The sequence below is a fragment of the Pelophylax lessonae genome (assembly GCF_965119305.1).
Source record: "Pelophylax lessonae genome assembly, chromosome: 9".
Classification (NCBI taxonomy): Eukaryota; Metazoa; Chordata; class Amphibia; order Anura; family Ranidae; genus Pelophylax; species Pelophylax lessonae.
The window spans coordinates 37,063,893-37,085,046 of record NC_138776.1 but is presented as its reverse complement, the minus strand read 5'-3'; the positions used below and the strand labels follow the sequence as shown (position 1 = coordinate 37,085,046).

The following is a 21,154-nucleotide window of genomic DNA, read 5'->3' as shown; positions in this document are numbered from 1 at the left end:
CGCTGTGGTCACTCTGCATTGAAAGGGGGCACACTGTGGGCACTCTGCATCGAAAGGGGGCATGCTGTGGGCACTCTGCATCGAAAGGGGGCACGCTGTGGGCACTCTGCATTGAAAGGGGGCACTCTGTGGGCACTCTGCATTGAAAGAGGGCACGCTGTGGGCACTCTGTATTGAAAGGGGGCATGCTGTGGACACTCTGCATTGAAAGTGGGCATGCTGTGGGCACTCTAAAGTTGTTGTTGTTAATTTTTTTTGTAACTTAATTTTGAATAAAACATTTAACAGTGTAATTTTATGAGATATTTTACGAGGGCGTGTTTAGGGGCGGAGCAGGGTAGGGTTTGGGTGGGGCAACAAGTGGCGAGTAACTCTTAAGGCCTGGCTAGTAGCTCATGACTTGAAATTTTAAACCCTGATAACATTATTATTAATTATAATAATATAAATATTAATATAAATAAAGCACTGTACATTCAATTAAAAAGCTGATATCCAGACGCATAAAGTGTTAAACTACATACAGTACCTTTTTTTTTTTTGCATTTTGACCTGATATACACCAAATTTGATAACTCACAATGCCAGCATTGCAACTGTGTCTCATGGAAATAAAAGAATACATGTTCAGCAAATTGACTAGCAATCTTTTTTGCAATCCCTTATATTTTTTGGCAGTGGAATCACATGTACCTTTGCTACTAAAAAAAGACTACTAAATTGGACTGACTTTTGGAGTTTGTCACTCCTGTCCATGGCTTGACTTCACCTATATGGTCCTCATGTCATCCCCACGACCTACAACCTATATGGGCAACTGGTTATGTACACAGGAAATAATATATACATATTAAAGTATTCTACAAATGTCAAAATGTTAATTCCCCAAAATATTGTTTCCTAAGTCTTCAATAAAAAAAAATAAGCAAGAAATTATCACACAAGGAGGCAGTTGTCCGATTGCCCAAAAAATGATCTGCCATAGACACAGGCCTATATGGACTTACCCCTGTCCCTGTACATTTTGTGGATCAAAAGGCCGGAATAAAGGCTAGCAACGTGATGCTCTGCAGGTCTTTGGCAAGACTACAAACACAAAATAGACAAACCATAAGCATTTTGCACAAAACATTGTTGCAAGAGCAATGCTGTGAGGACACCAGCATTAATAAAGGTTAATGGAGCATTTGTTGCAAACAAGTTTCACCAGCAAGCCAATTCATGAGAATGAATTGTATTTATAAAAAATAAAAAAATAAAAATTAAATAAACAGCGTTGTTTAAATGCCCTGTAATCGTATGAGATGGGGAACAGTTGGCAAGCGGATGAAGCACAATGCCCATTAGACCTTTGGCAGGCAACAAGGTAATGAAGGATGATGCTCTGTGGTCTTTGGCAGGAACGCAGATTAAAGTTTTTTTTTTTTTTTTGTTTTTTTTTTTTTAGGAGGGATGTAAATGTGATGGGAAGTTTGGCAAATGATAGTTGGGAGATTTTAGGGAGATCACTTTAAGGCATGCGAGACCTCCCACACAAATGGAGCAGTCTGTGCTTCCGACACCGAGCCTGTCTCTGGTCAACATTGCAAGACCCCGAGAGAGGGCAAGATTGGAGCTTAGTGTCATGGATTCCTCTTACAGATGCCAGGGAGATGAATGGTGGTGGTTACTTCTCTCCTAGGACAAGGGAAGACTTTTCGGCATTGGTGGAAGGACAGACAGGCAGACTTGGATCCATTTGGCATCGAAAATTGTAATGGTCCTACTCTTGACGCCAACTCTCTCATACTTTGGGGTTGGGTGGACGGGGGTCATTTATCAAATCAACTTCACAGACATCAAAAAATAAAACAAAAAAAAAAAGAGCAAAACAATTGTAGACTGATTTTTTTGGAAAGTTTTGAATCTATCTCTAGATAAACGTATCGATGGGAGTTATGAAAAGAGGCTTTATTCAGATGTTATCCTTGTCCTTCAATGAAATCTTCTTTGAGATTCAACATTTCTTCTGTGGAAGGATTCCACCATGTCCTACCACGGGACGCTTCCAAACAACGGAGCAACATAACAGCATCAAGAGAGAAAAGGGATCCCGTTGAAAGCAGTTGGAGTTTTTCCTTTGATTGGTATGGTGCTGTTATCTTGCTCTTGCCTCTTTTATGATCTCTATGAAGAAAATATACAATCAAATTCATATTATGGAGTACAAACAAGTAGACAAGCCCTCTCCGAAATTTTAAAGTGCATGCTTACATGTAAAATATTTCAAAGAAAGGAAAACACGCATCCGATAAGGCCAACCAGAGGGAAGTAGAGATTGGGAGTACAATCGGAGCGCTATTAAGTTTACCGGGGACCAAGAATGAAAACAGAATGGCACCAATTCACTAAACAATAACGCATTTGGAGAGTTTGGTTTCAATTAAAAATGATAATTTCTCTTACATCCTCCAACAGTCACCGCCCACTCATACAGTCGTCACCAATGGGTATTGACTTCCACTCCGCAGGAGTAGCTAGGCATAAGACTTGTTAGTAACAAAAGCTTTTAGCATAGACACATGGGGGCTGTACCACTGGTCAATACCCCCCCTGCAGTAAGCCATCCCAACTCAGTTTGGTAGCATAGCAGTAAGTGTACCAGAAAAAACCCCAAAAGAGGGGCGGGGGCGGCGACTGTCGGAGGACTCAGAGATAGGAATTTTACAGTCGGATTTTACAAAAATTCAGTTTTTTTTTTATTTACAATTGATGATAAAAAATAAGAAAAAAAAACTGATTTAAAGAAAATTTGGAGAAATTTTTATAATAGTTGCCAGTAAAAGACCACAACTATGCCATATGAAAACAGAATGGCACCATTTCACTAAACAAGAACTAAATTGGAAAATTTGGTAAACTGTGCTTTTTCAATAAAAAAATTATATTTTTTGTTCACAACTGATGAGGAAGAAAATAGAGGTTCCTAAGAAGAAATCTTTTTTGTTGTCAATCAAAGACCACAGCTATGCCATATGTAAACAGAATTTCAACAATTCACTGAACAATAACGCATTTGGAAAATTGGGGTTTTCCAATCAAAAATTATATTTTTTATTCAAAACTGATGATAAAAAAAAAATGGAAAAAATAGATTCATAACAGGAAATAATTTGTAGTTCGAGGTGCCTTTCATAATAAATGTTTCCAATAAAGGACCAGGACCACGCCTATGTCACATGTAATAAATTGATGAGACAAGTATCAATAAATAAAATATTGAATGCTTTTAAAATAACTAAAATATTGAGTTCATGCCTATGTCCTCAAAAGGTTTTTTTAGGCCCCCATCACACATGCTGTCTGTTTGTCCGTTTTTCATCCATACGTTGACGCATGAAAAACTGACATCAATGCATCTCTATGTAAAAACGGATGACAACGGATGATCATCCATTTACATCCGCTTTCATCCGTTTTTGCATTGGCAGTGGATGTAAAAAAAACTGATGAAAAACTAATGAGTACTTCATCCATCTTGACGTGACTGAACTAATGAAATGAATGGTCCGCATGTGTGAAAGGGGCCTTAAAGTGATGCCCAGTAATTAAAAGGATAGTATTTAAAAAATGTATTTTAAAAAATATTTAAAAATGAGCAAGAAAAATTACTGTAAGGATTCTCTTCTTAAATTTCTTTGGGAATTGTTATCTTTGTTACATTTCAAACTTGGTAAAGTAAAAAAGGATGAAAATAAATTTGAAAGGAAATTTCTGAATTTACAGTTTTTGTAAAATCAAAGGAAAAAGGGCAATTTCAATGATTTACATTTAGGCTCCTATGGGTGCATTAACCCTTTAGTAAATATTATTGAATAAAGCACAGTTCTTGCAAGGCAAAATCACTCTCATTGCATCATAGCAGTTGAGTTTTCTCTCCTGGTTCGGACCCGGTCAGCTATGACATGGTAGTTAGGAAGAGTGGATATAGCAGTAACTTAAAATGTCACAAGTACCCGGCAGTTAGCAGCATGCAGACACCTTATTCTTTTCACAGAGAGGGGTAAAGCTTTACTTAAGAGATTGTAGGCTTGCCTTGTATATTTTAAATTTAAGGAGTATTTCTTTGAAATTGGGTTCTGCAAAGAAAAAAATTTTGTAAGCACTTTCATAATTATTATTATTATTATTTTTTTTTTTTGCAGAGGGCTGTAGTTTTTTTCTCTATTTTTCAAACTAATAATAATAAAAAAAAGTTTGTTGCATGGAAGAGTTTGATAAATGACCCCCAGCTCACATAGTGCAGCGACACTTTCGCCTAGACCTCTAGCGTTTCTCCATCCTCCGGTTCCCCCTTAGTTCTCCATTTCCCGTTCTTCCTCCTCCTCGCCAGACTGCACCCCAGACGTTGCCACATCTGACACCTTCCGGCTGTGTGGGGGACTGTCAAATTCCTCCCGTGGTGGAGACAGGGACTGCAGATCGTGACACACAACGTCATCTTCTTCTAAGGGGGATATTTTAGAGTGCAGCATCTGAGGGGCAATCTCACAGATATTCTCGAGCGGTCTCTCTTCCAGCTCAGGTCCGGGGTTTGTGATGCCGCCTCCTCCTGTGGGCGCCGGGGACACTGTGAGAGACTGCTCACTGCTAGCCCACGCCTCCGAGGAGCCGAGGCAATACAGTCCTTGGGACACGTAAGAGTGTGGCCAACATTCCGAATGTGCCTGTGCAAGGTTATCTATACACAGATAGAGAAATGTGAAAAGGGACAGCACGGAGAGGACAAGACAAAGATAGAAAGGAAAAATAGAGGAATGTTAATATCTAACTCTACTTTTAATTCCCAAAAAGTAACATTTTTTTTTTTAAATATATGCATGCTAAAATATTTTTATAGTATAGTGTATTTTTGTGAGTCTTTTGTGCTATTATTGCAATGTTTCAAATATTTTTGGATTTTCTTTTCACATTATAAAGTATTTGGTCTTCCATTACATTTTTTTATTGTTACAGTCTAATTCTGTCTAATACAGTCTAATTCAGCATTTTTTCAAACTTTTTACCCCAGAGGAAGCCTTGAAATAATTTTCATGTCTCAGGGAACCCCTGCTTAGATTAGTCCACCAGGGGTCATTAGGAAAATGCTCCCTATATTGGTGGTTAGTGAGAATTATGTCCCCCATTTCAGCATTGGTTCGAATGCTACTCTTACAGATAGCTTAAAGGTCATTGGTGCCATGCTACTGGCTCTACCAAGTGGTGATGGACCTGGATCTATAAAGGCTCTGTCAGATGGGAGGCAAATTAGCCACAGCTCAAGGAACTCCAAGCAACCTCTACAGCAGGGATCTTCAAACTACAGCCCTGCAGATGTTGCTCAACTACACATCAAATGAGGCATTGTAAAACTCTGACATTCACAGACATGACTAGCCATGATGGGAATTGTAGCTCCTGAACAACTGGATGGCCATAGTTTGAAGACCCCTGCTCTAATGGAACCCTATGGTTCAACGAAACCCTGGTTGAGAATGGCTGATCTAACTCAAGTTAGGGGCGTAACTACAGGGGTTGTAGGGGTTGCAATTGCAACCGGGCCCCATGCTCCAGGAGGCCTGTGTGGCTCCCCTGTACACCTGGATAGGAGGGGCGGCCGGGGCAGCATGTACAGAAATCACTGTCCTCCTTTTTCCTCCTGTAGCTGCAGGAGGAAAATGGAGGAGATTGGTTCCTCTGTATGCTGACCCTGCCAGTCCTTCTATCCAGGTCACTTGTGTTCTGCTGTCTCTGGGCCCCTGTGTGCTCCCCCCCCCCTCCACTGTGCTCCCTCCCCTCTCCTAACGGCTGCTGCAGGGATGTGTCACAATAGAGAACCAGGAAGGGGTCAGTAAATATGTAATTTACCAGCTCCTTCCTTTTCTGAATGGACAGAGTCATTGACATTGTAAAAAAAAAAAAAATAAAATGATAAAAAATAATACAATTAAAATACCAAAAAATAAAAACTTCTGACACCACTTGCGACCGTGCCCTGACATTCAACCACCGTGGGGAGGCCCTAAGATGGCAGGAAGGGGGCCCACTGCAGAAAGAGTGAAAGAGTCCCACTGGGGGACCATAATAAAGGGCTTCACAACAAGAGTAAAGGGCCACAGGATCAGTGGAAAGAGCCCCAGGCTTGAAGGGAAGGGCCCCGGCCAGGGGTCCGGGGAGCCCTTCATGGTTTCTTGCACCAGGGCCCAGAAGGTTCTAGTTACGCCTCTGACTCAAGCCCCAATTTTTTAGGGTTTTGGTTATAGTAGGAGGGTTCAAAAGCTTTCTTGGGTTTCTATTTCTGTTTTTACCTCCATTAGACAAATTTCCCTCACTTTCTTCTGACGCCAGGAGCATAGACAGCAATAAAAACATTCATTTTTGGAAATCCAAAATTCCAACCCGTCCTCACTCTGCTAAAATGTTTTTGTTTTTGTCCCCTTCCTGACAAAAACAGGGACACGCAGATAGCAGAAAAACTTGACAGAGGCTAAAACCTTTCCCTTTTATAATGGAAATGTGTTTCTGCCTATGTCCGCATTAGAGAGATTTCCCCTTATTCCTGCCCCGATGAGTAAATGAAATTTAACACAATTAAAGTAAAGTCTTAGATAGAGTGGAGAGGGATTGGAATAACTGTCATGTTTTTATTACTGTCTGTGTCCCTGTTAGGTGAATTTACCATATCAAAATGAAAAAGAGAAATCCAATATTTTGGTCACAGACTAGTAATAGGAGTTATCTAGGTGGGGGACACTAGTTCTAGTGACTATTGACAATGGCGAATACCAGAGATTTCCCTATTTTTGGAGGGATTACCTCTCACTTCCTGTTTGGCCATGGGACAGGAAGTAAAGGGAAATCTCCTCAACAGAGATGGCATAAAAAAAAAAAACCTGAAAGGGGTTTAACCCTCCAAAATCAAAGAAAAATTTGTGCCTTCTGTTCTACGGTATTTCTTTGCTTGGGGGGCAAAATATTCCTGCAAATGACGAATTGCTTTTGACCAAAAAACGTCCTTGACATAAATTTTCCCAAAATTAAGATTGTTTTTCCCTTGGAAAAAAATGTCAAAATGCATTGAAGTCAGTTGGGGAGCAAAGTTTGAAATTTTGTAAAGATGGGAAACAGATGCCAATAAAAATTGAACTCCAATTTACATCTTTATTGGTTAGATGTCATCACTATCTAGCAAATAAATATTACAAATTACTTTTCCTGAATATATATATATATATATATATATATATATATATATAATTTTTTTTTTCTGGAGTTTCAGGCACATATGCTGTGGAATCTCATTTCAGGAAAATACATTTCTTAATTTCTATCCACATCAACCAATGAGAACTCATCTTTGGTTGATATGATTACTTGATGTGTCTTACTGCCCCTGCCTTGTCCTCACTACTGATGGGAAAAAGGGAACAGCCATTTTATTTATCATACATTTTTTTTATGATTATCAAACATGTATTTATGATTAAGCACATATATATTGGATGTATATGTTGTGAGAAGTCATATTGTATAACAGCTGTCGTGTTCAAAAAGCCATTTACACCTCTAGCTGTTAGATTGCTATCTAGACCTTTGAAGACCTGTTCAGCAAACAAGTCTTGGAAGTGACAAGTGTATGTGAATGACCATCCGCATATCAAAGAATGTCGCCAAAGACTCAAATGGGACTTCAAAAGAATTTAGTTAGCTACAGTAGGTGCCACCTACTTCAGAATGTATAAATTGTAATACAAGTCCTTAGGCAGATAGAGCAATTGTTTTCAAACCAACAGAATGTAATGTGACTGAATTGCTCTCCAAACTGTCTATCTACATGTTTGTCTAATAAATATAATTTTCAGTCTGGCTTCAACAGTCAAAATTTTACTGAAACCCATGAGTTTTGGGGTTTCCCCTACACTACCTTACGGAATAATCCCGCTGGACTGTACCCTGCAGGTCTCACCCTGGTTTTCCAGCAGCTCCTGGTAAGTTTCACTTTGCCTTTCCTGGTTAGAATTGACGCTCTCGTCTTCTCCATCCATCGATGACCAGGCCATTAGCGTTGCCTCAGAGATAGCAAATTGCTGCATGACACCTTGAAGAATGGAAAACAGAAGAAAAGATGTAAGAAAGACCAAGTAGTGGACTATTGAAAAGACAAGAACTCACTGCTCAAGGTGGTGTGATTGCCTGATGACTCACACCGGTGCATGCCCCGGCTCGATTCCGTGAAAACTTGATAAAGGAAAAGGAATTGGCAGCACTCCAGGTTGAGTCAAAATCCAGAATTATTGACAGGACATTCCACAATGATTAAGCAAACAGTCAGTTTGTGAAACGCGTCTACCTTGTCACGATTGTCATATTTGGATGTCCAGTCAATAAATCTGGATTTTGACTCAACCTGGAGTGCTGCCAATTCCTTTTCCTTTATCAAGTAGTGGACTATGTTGGATAGTGGGCCAAGACATCAAAAAGAGCTCCATGGATTACGTTACCAGCAGATTCACAGGTTGAAGCACCAGATCCCCCAAAGCAATATATAAGTTTGGATTCATGCTGTTCCATCCATATCTGCCTAACAATATTTTCAACCTATAATAGTGAGTTCCACTCAATGCACACATCCATTGGTGCCCAATGCGACACCACTATGCAAAGATTAGCTCTACTAACCATAACATTTCCTTGTTCTAACGACTTACCCACTTGACCTCCGGAAGATCTACCCCCTTCCTGACCAGGTAATTTTTTGCGATATGGCACTACGACAATTGTGCGGTCATGCGACACTGTACCCAAATAAAATGTAGGTCTTTTTTCCCCCCCACAAATAGAGCTTTCTTTTGGTGGTATATGATCACCTCTGCGGTTTTTATTATTTTCCACAAAAAAAACAAAAAAGGCCGACAATTAAAAAAGAAAAAAAAAAAGAAAAAAACAATATTTCTTACTTTCTGCTATAAAACATATCCAATAAAAAAAATTGAAAAAACAAATTTATTAATCAATTTAGGCCAATATGTATTCTGCTACGTATTGCTACTGTAGGAGACATCGCTACTCCTGTGATCTCCACTAGCTTCTGGGTTCTGTGCTGATAGGCTGCCCTGGATTTTCTGATTGAATGCATATAATTCTCTAATTGGATGAGGTGGGGAGGTGGGGCTGTGACGTCACACTCTCCACCTCGTCCAATCAGAGACTGCATTGGGATCATTGAGAAAATGCAAAGCATTCTCTGAAATGCTCCCGTGCCCAGTCGTCGACCTCCTGTGCTCACAATCCAGCAGGGCAGCTGCTCGGCACAGGAACTGGAAGCTAGTAGAGATCACTGGAATAGCGGTGCTTACTACAGGGATTTCCAGTGTCTAGAGGGATCCCACAGGAATGTTACAGTACATGTATAGTTCCAAGCTGAAATCCATACTTGGAATTCTTCTTTAAGCTGGCTATACACTCAGAGGCCAACGTAAAAGGCCATATATTTGCTGGCACTGCGGATTCCTTCATCCACGCTAGACAGTACATATGGACAAATCAGCACGCAGGCCTTTGTGTTCTTACAGGCAGTTCCATGAGAACAGGCAGTTCCATGAATGGAATACCAGAACAACTGCATCTGATTGGATGCAGCTACTGCTTGGCCAAGAATATTCTGCCTGGATCCTTAAATTTTTTAATCAAAGGATGAAAGGGAGGAGGGTGCCGACAGGGTCACCCATGGCAATAATATGCTTAGTGTATGGCTAGCTTTAGAATAACAATGAATTAAAAGCTACACACCGCCTAATATTGCATTCTGAATCATACGGTGGTACTCCATATTGTATCATCAAACACCTAATTACTGAGAAACTCCCACTGGAGAAGAAGAGAAACTTGGATTGATACCCATGGATTGAATCCTAGATGCCCAGACCAAATATAGCACTGCCATTAAAGTTCATGTGCGTGTAAAGGCAGGCGTCCCAATACTTTTGGTAGTATAATGTATAGAGTCTATGGGTGCTCATTGCACGCTCCCAGCACACCAACCTGAGCTGTTACCGACAGCTCCCGGTTCAAGTTTGCAATCAGCAGCCAGGGACAGCCAATCACCGCGATCATGTAATTACAGAGGCGACAGCAACAGGTAAATATTATAAGCTGACAAATGGACAAAATATGAAAAAGAAAAATGTAAAACATTTTTTAAATAATGTATCATTATTAACACAGTGTTTCTTTCTCTGTGCACAAAGAGAGGGAGAGATACACAAGTGCTATTTGCAGGCTGGATACATTTGTTTGTAAACAAACTCCAGCCTGCATGTGATCACAACGATTGGCTGTCATGGCCATCACATTATTGGGAAACACGGCTAACTGGTTCACAATTGTTAGTCTGAGACCGGCAGTGGGATCTTTCAACTAGGAGCGTGCATAACTGCACATTGTTAGTTTATGGATGAAGCATTATTTAGTTTTGTGCTTGAAGAAGTTTGTGTGGTGATCTCAGTGAACAAGGGGTTAAAGCCCAATTTCAGGGTTGCATTTTTTGGGGCATTTGCCATGGCAAATTTTTATATACATATTTATTTTCTTTCTATATGGTCAGTTTAGTAGTTCCTAAATTCTGTGGAGATGGGTATTATGTAATAACATGGCACCACTCTGTGGCATGTTTCATGTCACCCCCAGGGGCTGGTTCCTATACGTCTTGGTCTCACAGACTTCTAGCAGAAGTAGCCAGTCCATCAACATTAAGCGCCACCGTTCACATTGGGCCGATTTGACATGTGATTTGACATATTAAAACACATGCTAAATCGGAGCCTATTGCCCGCAACAGGGCCGTCAGAATCGGTACAACGCTGATGTGACGGGAGTCACTTTGGTTGGGGGGCCCGTGGAACCCAGCTTACCTTGGAGGGGTTGGGAAATCCCTGTCTCAGCTCCCTAGGTCCCTCCTATGTGTAAGTCACCCTGTGCCTATTAGGGGCACAGGGTGACTGGGAAAATGATGGACAGCTACTTAATGGACCCTGAGAATATGGTTTGGATTACTTAAATTGGGACGGTAATATGTATCCACAATATCTCTCAAGAAAAACATGAAAACTGTTCCTGTTTGGTTGATTCTGAACATGTACATTGAAAGAGCTGGTCACATGGCCTTTGTTCCATGGTCTCCATCGTAGGAGATGGACAGTCTGTTACTGGTGGTCTCCTGCTATTTTCTGTGTATTAAGGCATTATGTGTTTTCTGCTAAGCATGTCTGTCCCATTGTTAATTAACTCACCTATTGTCTACTGTGGGTATGTGTTTACACTTATAATAATGTGTATTGTAGTTTGGGAGCTCGATGCCGAGGAGTCTGACCTGGAGTGAGATCCCAATCAATCAAAGCATTGTCTAGATGTGGATTCCCATTCATTCATATTGTTTCTGTCTGGTGACTAATTTGATGAACTCTTGGATGATCCTCTATAATGGGATTAGCCTTGTGTCAGCTGTACCTCGTTATCTAAACCATTGTGTGATGTTTTGGGTAAATATTTGGGTGTTCAGTGGCATATTTCTCAAGGGTATAAAAAGGCTGTATTCTTGTTCAATAAAGGTCCCATATCTTATACAAGTTAAATTCTCGGCTAGTTCTGAATGGGGCTGCTGTAATGTCTGGTATCTAAGTTCGAGACTGGAGGAGGCCATATACTGATGGAAGAACGCAAGCACATTGTGGGTCGCGGTTCCATTACAGCCGACTTTGCGGTGCCGCACATATTCCCAAAAGTAGTTTCTGTACTACTTTTGGCGACTTTGGGGGTGATTTTAATAGACATCTGTGCAGGACCCCGCACAGAGGTCTGTCAAGTCATCCCCCGAACTTGTACTTACATGCAGGTTTGAAATTGTGCGAGCTCAGCTGAACTTCAAACCCGCCCTCAGTGTGAATGAGGGCTAAGGGCCAGTTCACACCACATACGGACCAGTGCATTCTTTTCTGCATCAAAAATACATGGAAAGTAGGTTATATGGTTTCCAATGGCAGTTCACGGTCAGTTTCAGGGCGTTCCAGTTCCAGAAACTAAAAGTACAACTTTGGGGGGGGGGGGGGGGTTTCCTGCACTGGACTATACTCAAAAGCGGTAAAACGCATCAAATATGCACTAAAATGTACTGGAAAGCATCAAAAATGCACCAGACCCTAATACAGTGGGGAAAAAAACAGGACAAAAGAAGGAAAAAAATCCGGAAACGCATCAGAAAGACACTCAAATGCGTCAAAAACACATTAAAAACACGCATGCAGAAATGCATCAAGAATAGATCTGGAGTGTGTTTTTGTGGTGTGAACCAGCCCTTAGGGAAGAAAAAAAGAGGGGGAAAACATGCACCAGGACACCATCAAAAATGCGTTAAAAATGTGCATACAGAAATGCATCCAGGACGCATCCAGGTTGTATCTCTAAAAAAATTCACAAAGTTGTTTATCTGTCGAAACTGCATGTTCTGTTCAAATACGGCGAAATCCAAGGTTCTCAGGCTAAATTCTCCACTATACAAATGTGTGAATGCAGAAAATCCATAATTATTGCCACTAGATGGCGATGAGGAGCATGCTGAGTTCGCACATTAGTCAGCACCACCTTGTGGCCATAATGCAGCATAGCTACTAGATGTCGCTGACTATCATAGGAAATAGGAATGCTCCTCATTGCCATCCAGTGGTCATTATGTGGCATTTTTCATCTTCACGCATTTTGAATTGCAGAGAATGCATCAGGAGAACATTGGATTTTGCACCACTCACACAGAGACAAAAAATAGGCAACTCACTGAGTCACTTTTCCCTTTCTGCCATCCCTCATCTACCTTTCTATGTTACCCTGAAATAAAGACGCAGCTGTGGTGGAGTTGATTAAGATGCATGTTTAACCACTTCTGAACCGGAGGATTTTCCCCCTTAATGACCAGGCCATATTTTGCAATTCGGCACTGCGTTACTTTAATGGCCAATTGCGCGGTTGTGCGACGCTGTACCCAAATAAAATTGACGTCCTTTATTCCCACAAACAGAGCTTTCTTTTGGTGGTATTTGATCACCTGTGCGATTTTTATTTTTTGTGCTATAAACAAAAAAATAGCAACAATTCTGAAAAAAAAAAAAAAAAAAAACAATATTTTTCACATTCTGCTATATAACATTCTCAAAAAAAAAAAAAAAAAAAAAATCTAAATTTTTTAACATTTTAGTCCAATTTGTTTTCTGCTACATATTTTTGGTAAAAAAAAAAAAAATCGCAATAAGCGTATTATGATTGGTTTGAGCAAAAGTTATCGCGTCTACTTACTACGGGAAAGATTTATGTCATTTTTATTTATTTATTTTTACTAGTAATGGCGGTGATCTGCGATTTTTTGCAAGACTGCGACATTGCGGCGGACTGATTGGACCCCAACTGACATTTTTGACACTTTTGGGGGGACCAGTGACATTACTACAGTAATCAGTGCTAAAAATATATCCTGTTACTGTAGTAATGACACTGGCAGGGAAGGGGTTAACACTGTGGGTGATCAAGGGGTTAAATGTGAGACTAGGGTAGTGATTCTAACTGGGGGGGCGTGGCTTGTGAAATGACCATACAGACATGTGATCCTATATAGAAGGATCACAGGTGCTCTGTGATCATTCCAGGGAGAAGAACGGTCAGCTGTTTACAACAGCTGACCGTACTTCTCTCTCAGCTGGGAGCGATCGTGGGTGTCAGGCAGCAATCGGAGCCGCCTGCCCCGTGCATCGGAGTCCCCGCTGCCAAGTGGGGGCAGGAGTGCGCCACAGGCGGCACGCGCTCACCCCCTAGCTGCAGGCACACGGCCAACATATACCTACGTCGATTTAGGCAGGAGGGGCTGCCTGCCGCAGTATAACTGCGGCGGGCGGTCGGGAAGCGGTTAAGATGCATGTTTATCCCATGCGTTCGCCGTCCATTTTTCCACAACCGTATTTTCTGACCCCGGGCCCCATCTGTTGATTGCTGGCGCTTTCTTTAACAAACCTCTTTTTTTTTTTTTTATGCGATGACGTTTGTAGGAAGGTGACGCCGTAATTCGCACACAGAACCGCGCTGTATGATGGCGGTTCACCGTGTCTGTGATTTATGAAGTGTTATGTGAGAAGCGGGAGCTTTCTAAGAATGGGACTGCTGAGTCTGACTTTCTGGTGCTGGAGGGTGGGGCAGGTCCCGTCTCCCCATCTCTCTGCAGGATATTAAATTACCCTGAACGCCGCGAAAAGCTGCAGCACAAAACATTCCCTGCAGAGGCACATCTGCTGCACGCTGAGATATCAGTCACTGCCCATGCCCTCCTGTCCTGCCCATGCAATTAGCTGCTTATATGTGATTTATGATCGCGCTGCAGAGGAAAGAGGGTGAGAGCCAGACAGCGCTGTTCCTTATTACAGGCCGTGGTTTTTTTTTTTTTTTTATACAGATCCAAATTGATATATGAAGCTGTTCTCTGCCATCCTTACACTTGTTCTTTGAGGAAAACATCTAGCAAAATATATTACATAGATAACTATTGAAACTTGCACTGTTTTTATTTACTGAAATTTGTACACTCTTAACCAGCTATAAACAGGGGAGGGCTGGGCCAGGGGGCAATAGCCCCCCGGGCCGCTCTGATGCCTCATGAAAAGGCTGCACTGCTTCTGCCACGGACATGCCTAAATGATTCCTGGTGAAGAGAAGTAAAAAGTCCCCACTGCTGACCTACTGAGTGCGGGATGAAGACAAGGACAGAGCGCAGGCCTCCCCCCAGCATGGATGGTGTAAGCTGTGTTTGAGCAGAGGCCGGTTCTATGCCCAACTGGAGACTCCCCCCCCCCCCCCCTCCAACCGAGCTGTCCCAGCTTCCCCCAACTGCCCACTGCTGGCCAGGTTGGGAACCCAGATTCAGCCGGTGAGTAGAGAGTACCGGGAGCGGAGCTTTAGCATGGAATGGGGGGACAGGAGGAGGCCAGAAAGAGGGAGAGTGGCAAGGGGGCTGAGTCGCTGCACCATGGGCTTCTGGTTTGTAATTGCCCCCTGGGCTGAAAGTTGCCAGTCAGCCCCTGGCTATAAATCATTATAAGGCCCGGTTCACTCTGGTGCGACATGTGCTGAGACTTTGAGACTTGACATTTCCAATTCAATGTTTCCCTATGAGAGCCGTCTTAACTGATCCAACACAAGTCAGTCCGACTTTTGAAAAGGTTCCTGCAGTACTTTGGTCTGACTTGAGTGCGATTTCAGCCCATAGAATATAATGGAAGTTGCATCCAATTCGGATCACCATCTTAACTGATCCAACTTGTGACATGCGACATGTGAGTTCAAATTTCCCAGAAGACGCCCTGCTCCTGTATCTGCTCCTGTAGTGTGTTGTGGGGTGTACAATGTTTGCAATGCAAAATTTGTTGAGAAAAAAAAAAAACGTCATGGGGTGCCCCCCAAGATCCATACGATTTTGAGGAAAAACCCCACGCCGAAAAAAAAAAAAAAAAAGGGCGTCCTCCCCACTCCAAAATCCATACCAGACAAGCATGCCACCAGGCAGGTCAGGAAAGGGGAGTAGGGGGGGGGGCAAGTGAGTGCCCCCTCCTGAACCATACCAGGCCACATGCCCTCAACATGGAGGGGTGCGTTTTTGGCAAGGGGGGCTCTGCCCCATCACAAAGCACCTTGTCCCCATGTTGATGGAAACAAGGGCCTCTTCCTCACAACCTTGGGCGGTGGCTGTGGGGGTCTGCGGGCAAGAGGCTTATCCTAAACTGGAAGCCCCTTTTAAGAAGGGGACCCCCAATTCCCAGCCCCCCTTATGTGAATGAGTATGGGGTACATAGTACCCCTACCCATTCACCCAAAGAAAAATGTGAAGTGTAAAAAAAAAAAACGTGAGGCAGTTTTTGGCAAGTCCTTTATTATAAATTAATAATGTCCCTTGTGGTGACTCCAATGTCAATCATGATGACTGCTGCCTGAAAAGAAATGAATGCATGGCACAGGCTGCCCTGCGCATGAAAAACGCAGAAAAGAATTGCATGACCCTTTTAAAAATGATGCCGCCCCCAAAACTTATGGTATTTTGTTACCTGTATTTTGGAATGCGCAAACGTACCTGAAAGTGCGCACGTTGGTAAGGTACATGGGGGTGCCTTTAGGAAAACAATTGGCACCACCACGCCTGCAAAAGGACTGTGCATTTTTGTGTACAAATGTGAACATAGCCCAAGGATATCAGGGAACTGGAGAAAGTGCAGAGAAGGGCAACCAAACTGATAAGAGGCATGGAGGAGCTCAGCTATGAGGAAAGATTAGAGGAACTGAATTTAGTCTCTCTTGGGAAGAGGAGATTAAGGGGGGATATGATCACCATGTATACATACATAAGGGGTCCATATAGTGAACTTGGTGTTGAGTTGTTCACTTTAAGGTCATCACAGAGGACAAGGGGGCACTCTTTGCATCTAGAGGAAAAGAGATTTCCTCTCCAAATACGGAAAGGTTTCTTCATCGTAAGAGCTGTGAAAATGTGGAATAGACTCCCTCCAGAGGTGGTTCTGGCCAGCTCAGTAGATTGCTTTATAAAAGGATTCTTTCCTGGGTGTACATAATATAACTGGGCACCAATATTTATAGGTAACGTTGATCCAGGAAATATCCAATTGCCTCTCGGGGGATATGGGATTTTATGGTTGTGTTTTCTTCTTTGTTTTTTATTGGTTGAGCTAGATGGACTTGTCTTTTTTTTCAACCTGACTAACTATGTAACATAGATGATCGGGTACAGTCCCGCATTGCACTCTTCTGTTTCATAGGTGCCAACTGTCCTGGATTCAGGGACTGTTCCACATTGTATACATCAATGCTGTGTCCTGGGCTGTGTCCCGGAATCACAGCATCATATTTACTTGAATTACTGAACATGAACAGGGGAACTCACAAAACAGGATCAACTAAAAGTGGGCAGTTCCTGCATTTTTTATAGGCGGGCCACATTAGAAAGTGGGAGTGGACTGGGAGTGACCACCTGAAAAGTGGTCACTCCCAGTATTCCAAGGTAAGTATGCATCTAAGAACTGGTGAGCTCAATACAGTATATTGCATTTTTTATATCATTTTAAGGACGATAAATGTTTGTTTCTTTATTTTATATTTGCTACATATTGACTTTAATTTGCTTTTTTCTGTTTGTTTCTTTTTTGCCAATCTGTCTACTTCACTATTTACTATTTTATTCATGCAGTTTTTAAACCATTTTTAAATGTAAACCCCCAGGCTCTTCAGCCGCTGTTGGCGATATCGCTTCTTCACTGAAGCCGTCCGCTGGGATGTGACCGGACCAGAGCACCCTCAGAATAGGTTAGTATAGACATCTTTCCTCTACAGGTTAGGTAGTATAGGGGCTTAGGGCCATTTGGGTTCCCCCAGAGTGCTGCAAGCATGGGACCCAATATGCCCCAATCAGCACCATGAGATGCCATGGTGTGGACTGGCCACCAGCACCATAACATCCAATGATGCCTGTAGGCCAGGATGCATGGCATCATTTCTTACCATGGTGATGGTGGCAGGCTCCCCTGCACCATGGCAACGCATGAAGCTATCCATGAGAGACGGCATGCAAAGCTGCTTTCAGAATTCAGGAGAAGGTAGAAGTCCACCTCCTCCAGACTGCCGCCACCACCCCTCCTCTGCTAAGCTGCTGGAGCCAAAAGGTAGGGCTCATGTGAGATGAGGGGACTGCTTAATTGGGGGGGGGGGGGGGGGTTTGATGGTGGGGCTTTTGTGACTGGGGATTCTGTGATGGGAGACTGTGTGATTGGAAACTGTGCTATAGGGAGACTATGATGTGATGGTGGGGGGAGGGGGGGCTCTGATGTGATGGGAAGGCTCTGATTTAGTGGGTGGACTATGATGTGATCGGGGTACTCATTTACAACTCTAATGTGATGGGGGCTCTTATGAATTGGGGGCCTCTCATGTATGGGGGACTCTGGGATGGGGGCTCTTGTGTATTCAGGGGCCTCTTGTGTATAGAGGACTCTGACGTGATGGAGAACCTCTGACTTTTGGGGGGCCTATGATGTGATATTAAGTCTTTGGTGTGAAGGGGAGGCTCTGGAATGAAGGAGTGGCTGTGATTTGATGGAGGGACCTCTGACGTGATTGGGGGGCCCTGATGTTAAAGGGGGCTGCTGATGAGATGGGGGGACCTCAAATGTGTTGAGGGCCTCTGATGTGATGGGGGATCTCTGGTGTGAAGGGGGCTCTTATGTCATAGGGGTGATGGGGGGCCTCTGATGTGATGGGGGGATCTCTAATGTGAGGGGGGGGACCTTTGATGTGATGAGGAATCTCTGATGTGAAAATGGGGCCGCTGATATGAGGGGGGATCTCTGATGTAATGAGGGGATCTCTGATGTGATGGGGGGGATCTCTGATGTCATGGGGGGAACTCTGATGTCATGGGGGGATCTCTGATGTGATGGAGGACCTCTGATGTGACGGGGGGACCTCTGATGTGACGGGGGGACCTCTGATGTGTTGGGGAGGCTTTGATATGAACGGGAAACCTCTAATGAGAAGTTAATTTAATCAAGGCAGTTGAAAATCACGCTTGGCAACTGGAACACTAATAATGCGAGAAAAAAAAGGAATAATTCGACAGTCGACACGAATTTCGTTCATTTTTTGACTTGTCTGTGGCCTACTTTGGACAGCTCCCCCAGGAATGGTGGTGGAAGGTTGGCTTTTTGCTTAGGTGGGGACTGGGTGTGCAAAGGAGAAAGTGCCAGAAGCAGAATGCATAAAATCCAGAGTTAATTTTAGTCAGACTCATGTACCATAAAATTGAACACGTTTTGGCAGGTTAAAGGGTCTCCCTTTATCAGGGCTTGGATATGTTGAACTAAGTGTGTACTAGACTTAAAAATTGGAGAGAAAAAATAAAAAAATAAAAAATAAAAAAATTGGAGAGATCCTAAGTGGGAATTTGATGATCCCTTCGGAAACTGGTAGAGGCTTAACAAGCAACATCTAACTAATTACCCCTAAGGATCCCTCCAATGTTAACAATCCAGCACACACTTTGTGCAACAGTATCAAGGCAACAGGTTTCAGGGGTTTAAAGGTCCCCATTCATCAGGGTGTGGTACTGTTGACCAAAGCCTGTTCTGGACTTACAGTATATAACTAGGGGGATCCTGAGGGGTAATTTGTCTAATGCTCCAGATACTGTTTAAGTCTTAAAGTGATCATTAGACTAATTATCCCTCAGGATCCCACACATTTTTCAGTCCAGTACACAGTTTGTTTAACAGTACCAAGCCCTGATGAAGAGGGGCACTTTGTAGCCTGAAATCTGTTGGCTTTTAATTACATAGGAGTCTGAATTTTGAAACTGGGTTTTATTTATTCTTCTTTTGGTGCTTTCCTTCTTGAACACCCACCAAGAAAAATCTGTTGGGATTGCTTTGTCCTCTATATGCAAAACGAAAAAAAAAAAACCCAAAAAACTAAGCAATAGATACCAGGGATAGACCGGTTAATGGCAAGGCCGATATATCGGGAGCCGATATGCACTTTCCCTGATAGATCCGTATCAGCCCCGGAACTGGCCAATATTGCCGATATTTTTGTGATGTCATTCTGCCTTCTTAAGCCTCCTCCCTCAGCTTGGACAGCCTCGTCTGGATTCGGGACTAGTCTCGCGGGAGTGTATCACAGCCATACACCCACCCACAGCAGCCCGGTGCCAGCCAGCCACCCACATCCACAGGCCTTGTACCAGCCAGCCAACCACAGGCACTGTACCAGTGAGCCAGCCAGCCACCCACAGGCCCTGTACCAGTCACCCACCCACCACAGGGTGCAACCCAGCCAGCCAGCCAGCCACCCACCACAGGGTGCCAGCCAGCCAGCCACCCTCAGGCCCTGTACCAGCCAGCCATTCACAGCCTCTGTGCCAGCCACCCATCCACCACAGGGTGCCAGACAGACAGCCCCCCCACAGGCCATGTACCAGCCAGCCACAGGCAGTGTACCAGCCAGCTGCCCACAGGCCCTGTGCCAGCCAGCCACCCACCCACAGCCCCTGTGTCAGCCTCCCACCTGCCACAGGGTGCCAGCCAGCCACCCACCACAGGGTGCCAGCCAGCCAGCCTCCCACCACAGGTTGCCAGACAGCCAGCCACTCACCACAGGGTGCCAGCCAGCCAGCCTCCCACCACAGGGTGCCAGCAAGCCAGCCACCCACCACAGGGTGCCAGCCAGCCAGCCACCCACCACAGGGTGCCAGCAAGCCAGCCATTAAACATTAAACAAAAATTAACATGTTCAGTACCAGATTTGTGTCAAAAATTGTCTTCATTTTTCAAAACTTTAAATGTACAAAATATCGGCCCATACCGATACGTTGTGACCAAAATATCGGTATCGGCCCTGAAAAAAACCATATCGGTTTATCCCTAATAGATACCCTTTAAATGTTTCTGTCCAAGCAACCATACTCTAAATATAACATCAAACTTGTTTTTTATGACCGTGCCCGGATGACTACATGGCCCTCCATACTCACCAGCTAGGAACCGCGCCTCCTTTTCTCCATCGCTCAAGTCAGAATAGGCGTCACTGTCAAATCTGACATTTTCATTGCTTGGTGGTGGCGGTTGAACCCAGCTCTGCCATTCTAACATGTGAGCAACTTTTCCTGAGCCAAGAGCCGTGGGCTTGGTGACGTGATCCTTCATCGTTCGAGAGATACCTACAGAGAGAGAAGGAAAAGGTTGGTTATTGATACTCTGAGTCACCCGTGCCGTCATCGCTGGGCTTTATGGCGGAGCGTCCAGTACCTTTGACAGACGATTTGGCAAGAGCACCAATTCCGTAAGCATTAGAGTGTCTCTTCAACCGAGGAAGGATCGATGTCGTGTCTTCCATCGATAGCTGACGGACAGACCCAAAGAGAGAGGAAGTGATCGCTCAGGGAGAGAAGAGAAGGGCGGAAAAAGCGCGGAGTTGGGGGGGGGTATAATATAGACAAACAGAGCAAAGGGGACAGACAGACAGGCAACAGCGTCAGCTGCGGAGTACAATAAGG

The 21,154-nt window shown here is 43.5% G+C and overlaps 1 protein-coding gene across 5 annotated transcripts in view; it reads right to left on the bottom strand.

The window, feature by feature from the left end:
- Nucleotides 1-1,882: 1,882 nt before the first annotated feature.
- FAM131B (family with sequence similarity 131 member B) overlaps nucleotides 1,883-21,154 on the bottom strand; it is a 153,934-nt gene continuing 134,662 nt past the window's right edge. For 4 of the 5 annotated variants that reach the window (XM_082267335.1, XM_082267336.1, XM_082267337.1 and 1 more), the window contains 4 exons: nucleotides 20,907-21,000; nucleotides 20,633-20,818; nucleotides 7,985-8,116; nucleotides 4,233-4,720 (listed from right to left, as the gene is read on the bottom strand). In XM_082267335.1, the coding sequence (XP_082123461.1) occupies nucleotides 4,335-4,720; nucleotides 7,985-8,116; nucleotides 20,633-20,818; nucleotides 20,907-21,000 (798 nt within the window). In that variant the 3' untranslated portion in view covers nucleotides 4,233-4,334. Of the gene's footprint in view, nucleotides 2,167-4,232; nucleotides 4,721-7,984; nucleotides 8,117-20,632; nucleotides 20,819-20,906; nucleotides 21,001-21,154 lie in introns of those variants that run through there. The other variant, XR_014225709.1, reaches the window with a different exon arrangement.